A 13,740-nucleotide genomic window follows, 5' to 3' on the forward strand; every position below is an offset into this window, starting at 1 on the left:
AAATTTAAATAAATAAATAATAAAATAAGTTTAGGGATTCCTGCTTCCTTCGAAATGTGAAGGCCCAAATAAGCTGAAAACTCTCCTGCACAAAACACCTAGGAATGCATTTACATTATGATGACTTTTAAAAATTTTTTTGCAATAATTAAATAGGGTTTTACTTTATTTATTTTGTTTGTTCCTTTTTTAATAATTTTACTTGTGTTCAATTTGTCAACGTACAGAATAACACCCAGTGCTCATCTCAAGTGCCGACTTTTTAATTTTTAAAGATTTTATTTATTTATTTATTTATACATGAGAGAGACGACAGAGACAGGCGGAGGGAGAAGCAGGCTCCATGCAGGCAGCCCGATACAGGACTCGATCCTCCGACCCGGGGTCACGCCCTGGGCCAAAGCCAGATGCTCAACCGCTGAGCCACCCAGTGATCCCACTATAATGAAAACTTTAAATGTACAGATGAGCTACAGATAATGTAAGGGAAACCTCCAGGAGCCAAAGAAAGAGGTGTGGGGGGTGGGGATCCAAGACCAACCCTGTAAGCCTGAGAGCTGATGCTAGCCACCCCACCTCCCAAATAAAGGGAGGTAGGGGTCATAGTTTTGTAGCAATCCAGTGCTAAAACAGTGCCCTCGGGAAGATCTCCCATTCCTGAGTCAAGAAATAGGTATAAAAATTACAGCATCCTACAGCACTATTGGTAAAAGCTAAGCATCATCATCATCATCATCATCATCATGTCTTTCAACCATAGAGTGTATGAATAAATTGTTGCCTGCTTACACGATAGAATGCCATACAACTGTGAGAGTAAGCCATGGAGAGCTTCCTGGAGCTAAAACTTCAACACAGTGCTGAATGTAAAAAAAAATTAAATATTGCAAAGACATTTGCATAGTATGAATACCACTGACAAAAAATTTTAAAGCCTGCAAAACAACACTATAAAATGTTTGTTGGTCTATACACGTGCAACTGAAATGTAAAAAAACATTCATGAAGATGATAAACACCGACTTTAGGATGGTGGTTGCCCTAGGGGAGAAAAAGGAAATGAGTGGGATAGGAAGTGATTCTGGCACCAGGTGGCTTTGGTGGGCACGACCTTATTCTTTATTGCCTACTTTTGCCTAATGGCTTCAAATATTCCATAATTTAAAAAATATTAGTTCATACATGGAATTTATAGGATTTCTCTTTTTTCTCTGAATTTACAGGACGTCTATACCAAAGTGTCTTCATCAGTTTCTAACGCAGAAAAAATTTTTATGCATTTATTTTTGCATCATGTGATCAAAATGCAAGTCAGCTGAAAATGACTAATCTGGAGTTTTTCCTTCAAGGCTTTCAGGGTATTTAATGGGTATTGTATCAAAAGCCTTACACCAGTTTCCTGTCTTCAGTTGCAAAGAGAGTCTGATTTATCATGAACTTTTTTAGAGATTGATCAGTATGTCTACATAATTAAGTTCTAAGGTCTATTGTACCCTGTACAGACTGGGCATTATATTAAAAATTCCTGATCCTTTAAGGAAAAGCTCTTGGTTCAGAGAGATAGAAAACAAAATCAAGCAATATTTTGTGATGGACTCGACATTTTTTAAAAAGAAAACCCTGAATATTTCTAATACTTCGCATTCCATGGGTATATGGAAATCTGCAGGAGACTAATTCTGTGAACCACGTGCGGGAAAAGCAATTCTCATTATGTATCATCACCCACACTCATTCAATCTGATCCAGAGTTACCCTTCTATTAATTTTAGTCCCGGATATTCTGAAAATGGTAGCCTTTTTCTTCTATTCTCTCTCTCTCTCTCTTTTTTTAAAATTTTATTTATTTATTCATAAGAGACAGAGAGAGAGAGAGAGAGAGAGAGAGGCAGAGGGAAAAGCAGGCTCCACGCAGGGATCCCAATGCGGGACTCGATCCCGGGTCTCCAGGATCACGCCCTGGGCTGAAGCTGGCCCTAAACCGCTGAGCCACCCGGGCTGCCCCTTTTGTTCTATTCTCCTATCTAAATGTCCTTTATATATGGACATGTCCCCCCTGCTCGAGAAAGGTCACATACGTGTAATCACTGCTGCTCAGTTGATTCCTCCTGTGTCTTTCGTCTATATACGAAGCCAAATTGAAAGTAATAGACGCACGAACTTTTTTTTTTTGTTCAAGAAATCCCTAGAAACCAATTCTCCTGAGACATTTAAGTACTTGAGAGGATTTTGAGAAAAAAAATCCATACCATAAAGTGATAAGCAGATGTTTCCCATATGCTGTTTGCTGATAAGTCCCTGTAGCTTATGCAATATCTCTTCTTGAGACTTTGCCATCTTAAATCCAGTTGTCCATACATGTCTTTGAGGCAAATCAAGTGTGACAAACAAGCGGACTCTCAACTTCCCTTGAAAATAGTACAGAAATTGGGGATTTAAATTTGCATTGCTACTTTTTTTTGTAACTATTCATAAAAATAAGGCTGCATTTCCACATGTCAGCTGTCTGAACCAGGCCTCCATATCTCTCAGGAACGTGAAAACATTCCTCTGCGCCTTTTTTTTCCTTTTTGGTTCCGTTTCATGCTTATGACACTGCATAGTTTTCATTTAAACAGCATCCAAATGTTGTTTCTCGTCAGGAATTCTTTATCAGAACTGTTTCCTTCTTCAGGGTGTGGTGTGGTTACTGTCAAGTGTTCCTCTTTCCCCGTGGAGCATTAGTCAGGAAAACTTTTTCATTAGATAATAAATAAATATGATATTCCCTTTTATGGAATCCGTTTGAGTCCCGCTGTAGTGATTTTTCAAAATAAGATACTGTGTTATTTTTAGCAGAAGCCTTGGCCATCACTCCACGCTGTTTAATGAGTAAGTGCAAGGGTTATTGCATTGACAGTGAACGTGTTTCTACTGCTTGTGAGCTAATGCTCGTCATTCCTGGTTTTGTTCCCTCAACAGGCAATGCCATGCTGTTGAGGGTGTTACCTGCTGTGTATGAAAAGCAGCCTCAGCCGATCAACAGGCACCTGATGGAACTCCTGGCCTTGATGCCTCAGCTGGAGCAACCAGAGCAGTACCATCTCCTACGGCTTTTGCACGTAGCTGCGAAGAGAAAGCAGCCCGAGGTAAAAAGTACATCACATGCATGACGGTCCGCACAACCAGGCAGGAGAACAGCAGGTGTGCTTCGGGTTTCCTCCCTCGTGGGCCTAAACACACTCGCCTTTACGTGAAAGCACTCATTCACTTTCCTAGAACTGTGAAAGCGAGGAGGGGATGGCACTGTGGTCCCCAGAGAAGCAGAGCCAATAGGATGGACACATAGACCGTGAGCAAACGGACTTTGCTTACGTGATCATCAAGCTGAGAAGACCCACAAGATGCCATTTGTAAGCTGAGACCCAGGGAACACGGGGTGTAATTCCCATCTGAGTCCGAAGGCCTGAGGATGAGGGGGATCAATGGTGTGAGCTTTGGTCCAGGCGTGAAAGCTTCAGAACCGGAGGGCTGATGGTGTAAGCCACAGCCCAGAGGCAGGAGCAGACCAGTGTCCCTGCTCGGCCAGTCTTGTTCAGGCCCTGAGCAGCTTAGACGAGGCCCACCCACACTGGGGAGGGCAATCTGCTTTACCCATTCTACCAATTTACATGCCAGTCTCATCTGGAAACACTCTCACAAACACACCCAGAATAGTGTTCAAGCAAATGTGTGGGCGCTCAATGACCCAGTGAGGTCGACACATAAAATTAACCATAACAGGTACAGTACTGAAAACAGAACAAAGGTAAAACCTGTCACTATGGCGGAAAAGCTTTAATTGATGTTGAGTGTGGCCATGAGGCGCAGGAATCTGTGGTTTCTGGGCCGAGGAAATGAGCTGCACGTGGGGAAAGCAGCCTAGGGTGAGAGCAAAGGCTCGTTTTCTAGATAGCAAGTTGTTGGTTTTTTGGGATCAAATAAAATATTATAATTATTAGGATTATTGTGATTACCCGTCACAGAACATCCAACTGAGTGCTGGTTTAAATAATATAAAGGAATTTACTAGCTAATGTGATGGGGAAAAAATACCTTCAGGTGAGGTGGTCGATCCAGGAGCTCAAATAATACGAACCAAACACTTTTCCTACTCTCTATTTCTCGGATTTGGTTTCTGGCGTTGGCTTCCATTTTCTGCAAGCTTTCTCCTCGTGGGATCCAAACTGGTCCAAGGGGCTCTCTAGGCAGCACGCCTCTTCTACCTCTACCACCAGCATCCAAACAAAAGTCCTGAGGTTCTGTGTTTAGGACACACACCGTCTGCCTGGTGCTTCTGCTGACTCCCGAGGATACTCAGAGAGAGACTCGAGGCCGCCAGGAAGGGGAGAGTAGGAATGGATCATGGAAGGTACGTACGAGTGAAGATTAAAGGTCAGCCCAAGGTTCTATCGACCGTGGTTGTAACTCCGCTTCATTTCCTGATAAAGTCAGTACCCACCACTTAAAAAAAATCAGTGAACGTGAAGGTGAGTACTGGAACATTTGAAGTCAACCCTCGAACCATGCAGAGAAGAGCCGGCGAGAAGGGTCGAATGCACAATTAACCGCGGTAGGCTGCCGTGGCTGCAAGGGCCCGACGGGAGGAATGACTTCTTTTCTCCTTCTGTATCGCAGACCTTGGCGGTAGCTCGCCATGAGCAGTCACAAAACCAAACAGAATAAATGGTGATAAATGGTTTGCAAATGGTAGAAGCAGAAGGTAGGGCAGTGAGTTCTACCTTAGGGAGAAACAAGTGTCAAGAAGATTCACAACAGAAGTGGCATCGCCGCCAGACCTTGAAGAGCGGGAGGGTTTGTTCCAGGTGGAGCATGGGGCACAGGGCCTTGGGGAGCGGAGACAGGGCTGGGGGTCCTGGACACTGGAGAGAGACCTGACCCTACCCCTAGAGATTTCAATTCAGGAGGCCTGGGAAGGGGCCCCAGACTCTGCCTCTTTACAGGTTCTCAGGTGACACTTTTCCTGCTGCTTCAGGGACCACACTCGGAGTAGCTAGGCCAGAGGCTGGGCAGGGAACTGGGGACAGCTGTTACCTGATGTGCGTGTGCTTTTGCTTTTGCCCTTAGGGCAGCGTATCGTCATTATTTTTGCACGCCTGTCTTTCCCGGGGCACACTGGACGCCTTGAGGGGCATGGGAGCTGTGTCTGCGTATTTACATGCTCTCCCTACCGTAGTGCCGGACACACAGTAGTTGTTCAATGAAAAGTTGTTGAATTCAAAAATAAGTCAATAACCAGAAGAGATCAAAGAGATCGGAGACCATGGGGAACCGGGGAAAAGATGTGTCGTGGGCTCCAAAGGGTGTAAAGTGGCCCCACAGGACCAAGATCTAGAGAAGTCAAGGAGCCTGGAGATCGGGACTGACCTTAGATTTGGCAACTGGGGACTATTAAATTTAATGACAAGAGATTGAAGACGTGGAACGAAGTACTAGCTAGAATCAGATGCTAGTAGAAGTTAGAGAATGAATTCCAGAGCGAAGTTAGAGAATGAATTCCAAATGGAGGAATCCGTTTGGGAAAGAATTAAGGACAGAAAGTTCGAGCAAAACCGTAGCAGAGTTTGGACAAGGAGTAGAGTTGAAGGATCGTTGGATCATCTAAACGGAGGCTGGGAGTGAAGGGTGCGGAAGGGGTGGGATGTTTGTTTTCCATCCCTGCTGAAACAAATGACCACAAACCTAGTGGTTTAAGATAGTACCAATCTGTTATCCTCCAGTTCTTGAGATGGGAAGTCCACAGTGGGTCAGCAGGGCTGCATTCCTCCGGAGGTGCTGGGGGAGACTCTGGTTCCTTGCCCTTTTCCCTGCCTGCCCAGCTCAGCTCCTGTCCTGCCTCCCTCTCGCCTCTGCTTTTCTCATCACGTCTCCTTCTCTGACTCTGAGCCTCCTCCCTCCCTCCTCTAAGGCCCCCTTGGTGCCATCCAGAAGATCCAGGATTATCTCTCCATCTCAAGACCTTTAACTTAATCATACCTACAAAGTCCTTTTTGCCATGTAAGGCAACATGGTTACAGGTTCTGGGGGTTACGGCGTATATACATCTTTGGGGAGTCATTCTTCTGCCTATCACGGCTAGAGCCTGGGGACCAGATGATACAGGTGACGGGGAAGGGTGACCAAAAGGCCAAACTTGACTTAATTAAGGAGGCAGCTGGCGTGCCATTTTATCTGCAGCCTGCAAGCAAGAGCAAAGCCTAGTTTTGGGAAAGGCAGGTTCAAAACAAGGGGGATCTGGGGAGAGTAACTTAATTCAATTTATTTCCCAGGAGCTAAAGGCTGGACAGAAAGGCAAATGAAACCATCAGGAGACTCACTTCTAGGAAGGAAGACAGAAAAGACTTGGGGTCTCCCCACTGAAGACGATGGGGTCCAAGAGTGAGGGTGGCACCATGTGTGACATTCAAAGAGGTCCCGTCAGACACCTGGTACAGCCCTTCTGTGGCTGCCCAGATGCTCAAGGAAGGACGTAGGAGACCATTTGCAAACCAGGCCCCTGACCACTGCCTGTTGTCATAGGGTCTCTCTAACTCCTCTAACTCCAGCGCCTTGCACAATCATATGGTCCAGGGATGGGCAGGGACTCCCCGCTCAGGGAGCTGAGTCTTTACGTATACGCTGCGTCCTTCACCTGGCTGTTCTTCCCTCACCACTCCCACTCTTTCTGAGCTGACTATTCCTGGTCCTTAGATTTCAGTTTCTTGCCAGGAGTCTTCTCTGACTCCTCCCTTCCCTGCCATAGCAGATCTCTGGACCACCTTGGCTGTGACGCAAACGCCGGGGACGTGAAGGCCATCTTGTTCACCACCGTGTCCCCGATGCCTTGCAGAGCATCTGGCACACAGAGGTCACTTTGCGAATATTTCTTAACACAGATGAGTTAGTATCCGTGCCTCAATTTGCAGAGGACTGTATCATTCATAAAGGACTTCTTTTTTTAGCATCTAATCCTACCAATTTAATTTACTCCTCTCAGTAACTCAAGGTGTGTTATAGTTTTCTGTGTTTTACAACAGTCAAAATGGATGTTCTGGGAGGTTAGCTCGCCCCCGGCACGCAGAGAGTAAGAAGTCAGTGACAGGCCAGGACTTCTGACCCCCTGCCCCCTTCTCTCTCCTTGGCCTGGGGAAACAGCCAAGTAGCCTCCACTTGAGAGAAGCACAGGCATAGTTTGTTTTACTGTGTTTCACTTCGTTGTACTTTGCAGATGTTGTATTTTTTGCGAATTGGAGGTTGTGGCCACCCTGCATCGAGCAAGGCTACGGGCACTATTTTTCCACCAGCGTTTGCTTACTTTGTGTCTCTGTGTCACGTATTCATAATTCTTGCAATAATTCAAATATTTTCATTATTATTATATTTGTTATGGCGAAATGTGAACAATGATCTTTAACGAAACTATTTTAATTGTTTTGGGGTACCCCAAACTGTACCTGTATATGATGGCGGCAAACTTAACAGTAAATGGGTATGTTTTGACTGCCCCACCGACCCTCCATTCCCCATCCATCTCCCTCTCCTAGGGCCCCCCATTTCCACAGATGCAACACAATTGAAATTAGGCCACTTAATCTACAAAAACCTCGAAGCGTTCAAGTGAAAGGATGAGTAGCAGCTCTCTTGTTTTAAATAAGAAACGAGACATGATTAAGCTTAGTAAGGAAGGCATGTCAAAAGCTGACATAGGTCAAAAGCCAGACCTCTTATGACAAATATTGGCCTCTTAGCTATGTTGCAGATACAAAGGAAAAGGTCTTCAAGAAAATTAGAAGAGCTACTCCATTGGACACGTGAGTGATAAAGCAAAACGGCCTTATTGCTGTCGCGGAGAGAGCTCGAGTGGTCTGGGTAAAAGATCAAACGAGCCATGACATTTTCTTAAGCCGAAGCCCAATCCAGAGCAAAGCCCCAACTCTCTTCACTTCTTCGAAATCTGAGAGAGGGGAGGACGCTGCCAAAGAAAAATTTGAAGTTAACAGAGGCTGGTTCGTGAGGCTTAAGGAGAGCAGGCGTTTCCATAACCTAACAGTGCAAGGTGACGCAGCAGGTGCGGTGTTGAAGCTGTAGCAAGGTGTGCAGAAGATCTAGCTTCGAAAATTCATGAGGGCGGCTACACTTAACAACTGATTTTCAGTATTAATAAAACAGCCTTCTCCTGGAAGAAGATGCCATGTAGGAGTTTCATTGCAGAGGAGGAATCAAGGCTTGGCTTTAAAACTTCAAAGGACAGGCTTCTCCTTTGTTATGGGCTGATGCAGCTGGTGACTTTAAGTCGGAGCCAGTGCTCACTGACCATTTTGAAAATCCTAGAGCCCTTAAGAATCGTGCTAAATCCCATTTCATGATTGGATTATTTGTTTCTTTGCTGTTGAGTTTAATAAGTTCTTTATAGATCTTGGAAACTAGCCCTATATCTGATAGGTCATTTGCAAATATCTTCTCCCATTCTGTAGGTTGTCTTGTAGTTTTGTTGACTGTATCCTTTGCTGTGCAGAAGCTTCTTATCTTGATGAAGTCCCAATAGTTCATTTTTGCTTTTGTTTCTCTTGCCTTCATGGATGTATCTTGCAAGAAGTTGCTGTGAGCAAGTTCAAAAAGGGTGTTGCCTGTGTTCTCCTCAATCCAATCATGAAATGGGCAAAAGACATGAACAGAAATCTCACAGAGGAAGACATAGACATGGCCAACAGGCACATGAGGAAATGCTCTGCATCACTTGCCATCAGGGAAATACAAATCCAAACCACAATGAGATCCCACCTCACACCAGTGAGAATGGGGAACATTAACAAGGCAGGAAACCACAGATGTTGGAGAGGATGCGGAGAAAGGGGAACCCTCCTGCACTGTTGCTGGGAATGTGAACTGGTGCAGCCACTCTGGAAAACTGTGTGGAGGTTCCTCAAAGAGTTAAAAATAGACCTGCCCTATGACCCAGCAATTGCACTGCTGGGGATTTACCCCGAAGATACAGATGCAGCGAAATGCCGGGACACCTGCACCCCGATGTTCACAGCAGCAATGTCCACAACAGCCACACTGTGGAAGGAGCCTCGGTGTCCATCGACAGATGATGGATAGAGAAGCTGTGGTCTATGTGTACAGAGGAATATTCCTCAGCCATTAGAAACGACAAATACCCACCATGTGCTTCGACATGGATGGAACTGGAGGGTATGATGCTGAGTGAAGCAAGTCAATCTGAGAAGGACAAACATTTTATGGCCTCTCTCATAGGGGGAATATAAAAAATAGTGGAAGGGAATAAAGGGGAAAGGAGAAAAAATGAGTGGGAAATATCAGAAAGGGAGACAGACCATGAGAGACTCCTAACTCTGGGAAATGAACAAGGGGTAGTGGAAGGGGAGGAGGGCGGGGGTGGGGGTGACTGGGTGATGGGCACTGAGGGGGGCACTTGGAGGGATGAGCACTGGGTGTTATGCTATATGTTGGCAAATTGAACTCCAATAAAAAAAAAAAGAATCGTGCTAAATCCACTCTTTCCGGGCTCTAGAAATGGAACAACGCAGCCTAGTTGACAGCACATCTGTTTACAACATGGTTTACTAAATATTATAAGCCCACTGTTGAGACTTACAGCTCAGAAAAAGAGAGGAGAGAGAAAGATTCCTTTCAAACTAGGACAGCTCGTTGACAATGTACCTGGTCACCCAAGAGCCCTGATTGGGACGGACAACAAAATTAATGTTTCCATGCCTGCTAACGCAACATGCATTTTGCAGCCTGTGGATCAATGAGTGGTTTGAACTTTGAAGTATTACTTAAGAAATACATTTTGGGGATCCCCGGGAGGCTCAGCAGTTTAGCACCTGCCTTCGGCCCAGGGTGTGATCCTGGAGTCCCGGGATTGAGTCCCGCGTCGGGCTCCCTCCATGGAGACTGCTTCTCCCCATCTCTGTCTCTCTCTCTCTGTCTCTCTCTCTCTCTCTCATGAATAAATAAATAAAATCTTTTTTTTAAAAAAAGAAAAATACATTTCATGAGACTGTAGCTGCTATCGATAATGATTCCTCTGATGAATCGGAGCAAAGTAAACTGAAAACCTCCTGGAAAGCAATTACCATTCTAGACATCAGTAAGAACATTCATGGTTCATGGGGAGAGGTCCAAATATCAACACAAACAGGGGTTTGGAAGAAGTTGATTCGAACCTCCATGGATGACTTTGAGGGGTTCACGACTTCAGTGGAGGAAGTCACTGCAGCTGTCACAGACATAGCAGAAGGACTAGATTTAAAAGTGGAGCCCAAAGATGGGACTGAATTACTATGACTTCATGATAAAACTTTAAAGGAGGAAGACTTGCCTCGTTGGGAGGAGCAAAAAAAAAAAGTGGCTTCTTGATCTGGAATCTATTCCCCAGTGAAGACCCTATGGAGAATGTTGAAATGGCAACAAAGGATTTAGAATATTATATAAATTAGTTGACAAAGCTGCACCAGCATTTGAGAAGACTGACTCCAATTTTGAAAGCAGCTAAGACGCCCTCAAACAGTGCTGCGTGCTACAGCGGCACCGTTTGTGCAAGGAGGAGTCAATCGATGTGGCAAGTTGCATGGCTGTCTTATTTCAAGAAACTGCAGCAGCCACCCCAGCCTTCAGCCACCATCATCCCGAGCGGTCAGTAGCTACCAACATAGGACAAGACGCTCTGCCGGCAAAAAGATTGCAACTCATTGGAAGCGCAGATGACGGTTAGCATTTTTTAACAATAATATTTTATTTAAAGTATTTTTTTAGACATAATGCCGTTGCACACCTAACAGACTACAGTAGAGCATAAACATAACTTTTACATGTAGTGGGAAACCAAAAAATTCACTCGATTCCGCACTTCATTGTGGTGGTCTGGACCATGTCCAGCGTATTCCTGTGGTGTCCTCAGCTGGTTCCAGGAAGCAGAGGAGGGTAAACAAGGGGCACTCATCGTGGTTGAGGTAATGTCAAGTGCCGGACACTGTGTAGGTGTTTTACAACATTATCTCACTTATTCCCCACAACCACTTTTTCCTTTGGGAAGCAGAAAAGTCAAAACTCAGGGGGTTAGGAACTGCGGTGGTACAAAGGAGCGACAGTGAGGTGGCTTTTCATACCCTCTTCGTCTTCACCAGCCCCTCCAGTTTGCATACGGGCTACGTCGCCGTGTCCCGCTGATGGCTCCTGTCATACTGCCATCCCTGAGACTGCCACTTGCAGAGAATCTGGGGCTCTCACCGGTCAGGCAACTCTTCCAGATACGGCCGGGCTACGTAGAAAGCCCAGTCTAATTCCGGCCATTGAGATCCGTTGGCATCAACACCCTGAAAACTTGAGGTGTAAGCCTCTGGCTTGTGAAGCCCGTGGGAGTTCCGGAGGGACGGTGGACGGTCACAAAGGTGAGCCAGCTAGGAGAAGTAGGAATGGGGAGGAGGGAGTGAAGGCGGAGTCCCGTAGGCCTGGTGGGTGCTGAGCGAACCCCAGAACGAAGAAGCAGGGGTTTAGGAAACAGCCGCAGTGACGTGAATGGACCCCATCTGGGCCAGATCCCCTGAAGGGGGAAGAAATTGTAGCAAAGGAATGACCCAAACCTTTGTTTCCCATCAACACATCTCTCGTGGGAAAGCAGGCCCCACCTGCCTCCTGTGGTTTTTCACGCAGCTCTTCGTGAACTCACACTTGCTAACTGAGGTGTGCGGGCGGTGAGCCCGACATGCGGATTCAGCTCCCCTCTCTCACGTTCCTTAATTAGACAGTGGGCAAAAGAGGAAGCAGGGTGGGGGCCGGGGCTGGGTGGATATTGTGGCCGGCCAGGCAGGTGGGTCCCCTTCCTCCATCACTGCCCTCTGGGTATCTCTCTTTCAGGAAACCATCCTTCCTAGCTGGAAGGAGGCAGTTCCTGGCTGGTGATTCAGGCTGGAACCTCCAGAGAATGCTCAGGGTCCATTTATAGGAAAAGGCTGGGTGGTCAATTTTCCAAGTGGCCTTTTGGGGCTCAGCCTTGGCTGAGCTGTATTCTTGGCTGCCACAAGCCATGCTGTAATCCAGCCAACAAAAGAAACAGAATGGTAACACATAAGAGCCCATCTGTTATTATCCCCAGGACTTGGGCCTCTAGCCCCCACCATGCAGAGATGAGTGGCAGCAAATAGCAATGTCAGCCCTCTGTTGATTAATGTCCCAAGCCAGAGGTCCTGCTTTTGTGGTCTGGTCCCTAGAGGATAGAGTCATTTTCTTGGATTTTCTCTCAGCAGCTTAGAGCATTCCTATTCACATACCTAATCCTACAGCACCTAACTCAGCATCGTCCGGCTGACAATGCTCAGAGGTCACTTTTGGTATTTATTTAAAATAAGAAGCCATTTGCGGAACATTAAGAAGACGGAGTGATGGAATATATAGACCGTTCTGCAACAGTCTTCGGAGCACAACGGTGGTTTTCAGAATGTATATTTGGTCAGTCTGGTGGGAGTAATCAGAAAGGAAGAATGGCAGTTATTTTATAGAGTTTTGGAGATTTAAAGAGGTTGTTAATGCAGGCCAAATTAATTAGAGGAGGAAATTGAGCCTAAGGACTAAATTAAGAGGGAGCACAGGACTACACACGCACACACAGGTGCACGCATACGGCAGCTCTACCCTTTATTTTACGCGTAAGAATTGAAATGTCATTTGCTGGCAATTAAGTTACGGTGCAATGTGTTCAGATGGCCCTACCTTCAAGGTCCCTGTGGCCTGGGGTGATGAGAAGCTTTGACAAAACTTCAGCTCAATAACAAGATGCTAACCCTGTCAGGAGACTGCTCGGGGAGCACAAAAAAATGGCAGTGATGAGTTCTGCTCTTGACGGCGTGGAGAAGCCAGGGGTAGGTGCTGTCCCTGGGCTACTTCCCTTACAGGGTCTGGTCTGGCCCCATCTGGATTTCCCCCAGTTTCCACACATTCTGTCGCCTACTAAATGTAGTCCAGGTAACGGAGACCTTGGGATTCCTTTTGCACATATCTCCATCCTCCTTCTTGGGCTTAACAGGCCTGGCCCTGGATCTGTTCTCCAAGGACAGGCCATTCCAACGGTATGACCCCACAGGCCTGAGCAGTGTCCCGGATGAGCTTGCACATGTGGCGGGGGTATTCATGCACGCGTATGAGACTCCTTGCAGGGCAAAGCCAGGGGTAGAAAGAGAAAAGGAGGGCAAGGAATGGGGCCTAAAGGTCCTTTCTCTCTGTTCCCTCTAAGCAGACCAAACATTTAAAATTCAAATCAGGCCTCCAGATTGTCATAAAGGTTTGTGTGTCAGGCAGAGAAGCAGCTGCTGAGTATTTGAGTGTGCGGCGTGGCGACCTCTATTTGTCCTCTACTCCCAGGTCCTGCGTGTGTTAGGCTGGGCCATGGGAAGGCTTTCCACAAGTAGTGCTATTTGAAATAGGCTTTGAGAGCATGAGCATCTCTGTGTTCAAGTCGCTGTGGGTGACTGGTGGTGTGTCCCCCGGTCAGAGTTCACGGTGGGAGGCAGCAGGTATGCCCGTCAGCGAATGCCATGGCATCGGGACTCCAACAGTAGGCCATGAGCTCTCTTTGAAGTCTTGACGTGATTATATGGGGTTTTAGGACAACGAAGCAGAACAGAAGGAAAGACATTTGGGGCCAGGAGGCCAGTTGGGAAGCTCTTTCAGAGGTCTGCGTCATGAGGCTAACAAAGGCCA

The 13,740-nt window shown here is 46.3% G+C and overlaps 1 protein-coding gene across 3 annotated transcripts in view; it reads left to right on the plus strand.

Annotated features, from left to right (window-relative positions):
* Positions 1–13,740, plus strand: part of VEPH1 (ventricular zone expressed PH domain containing 1) — a 222,416-nt gene that overhangs the window by 51,051 nt on the left and 157,625 nt on the right. For all 3 annotated transcript variants that reach the window (XM_072792150.1, XM_072792149.1, XM_072792151.1), the window contains exon 5: positions 2,962–3,128. In XM_072792150.1, the coding sequence (XP_072648251.1) occupies positions 2,962–3,128 (167 nt within the window). The remainder of the gene's footprint in view (positions 1–2,961; positions 3,129–13,740) is intronic.

The sequence above is a fragment of the Canis lupus genome, chromosome 22, assembly GCF_048164855.1.
Source record: "Canis lupus baileyi chromosome 22, mCanLup2.hap1, whole genome shotgun sequence".
NCBI classification, from domain to species: Eukaryota; Metazoa; Chordata; class Mammalia; order Carnivora; family Canidae; genus Canis; species Canis lupus.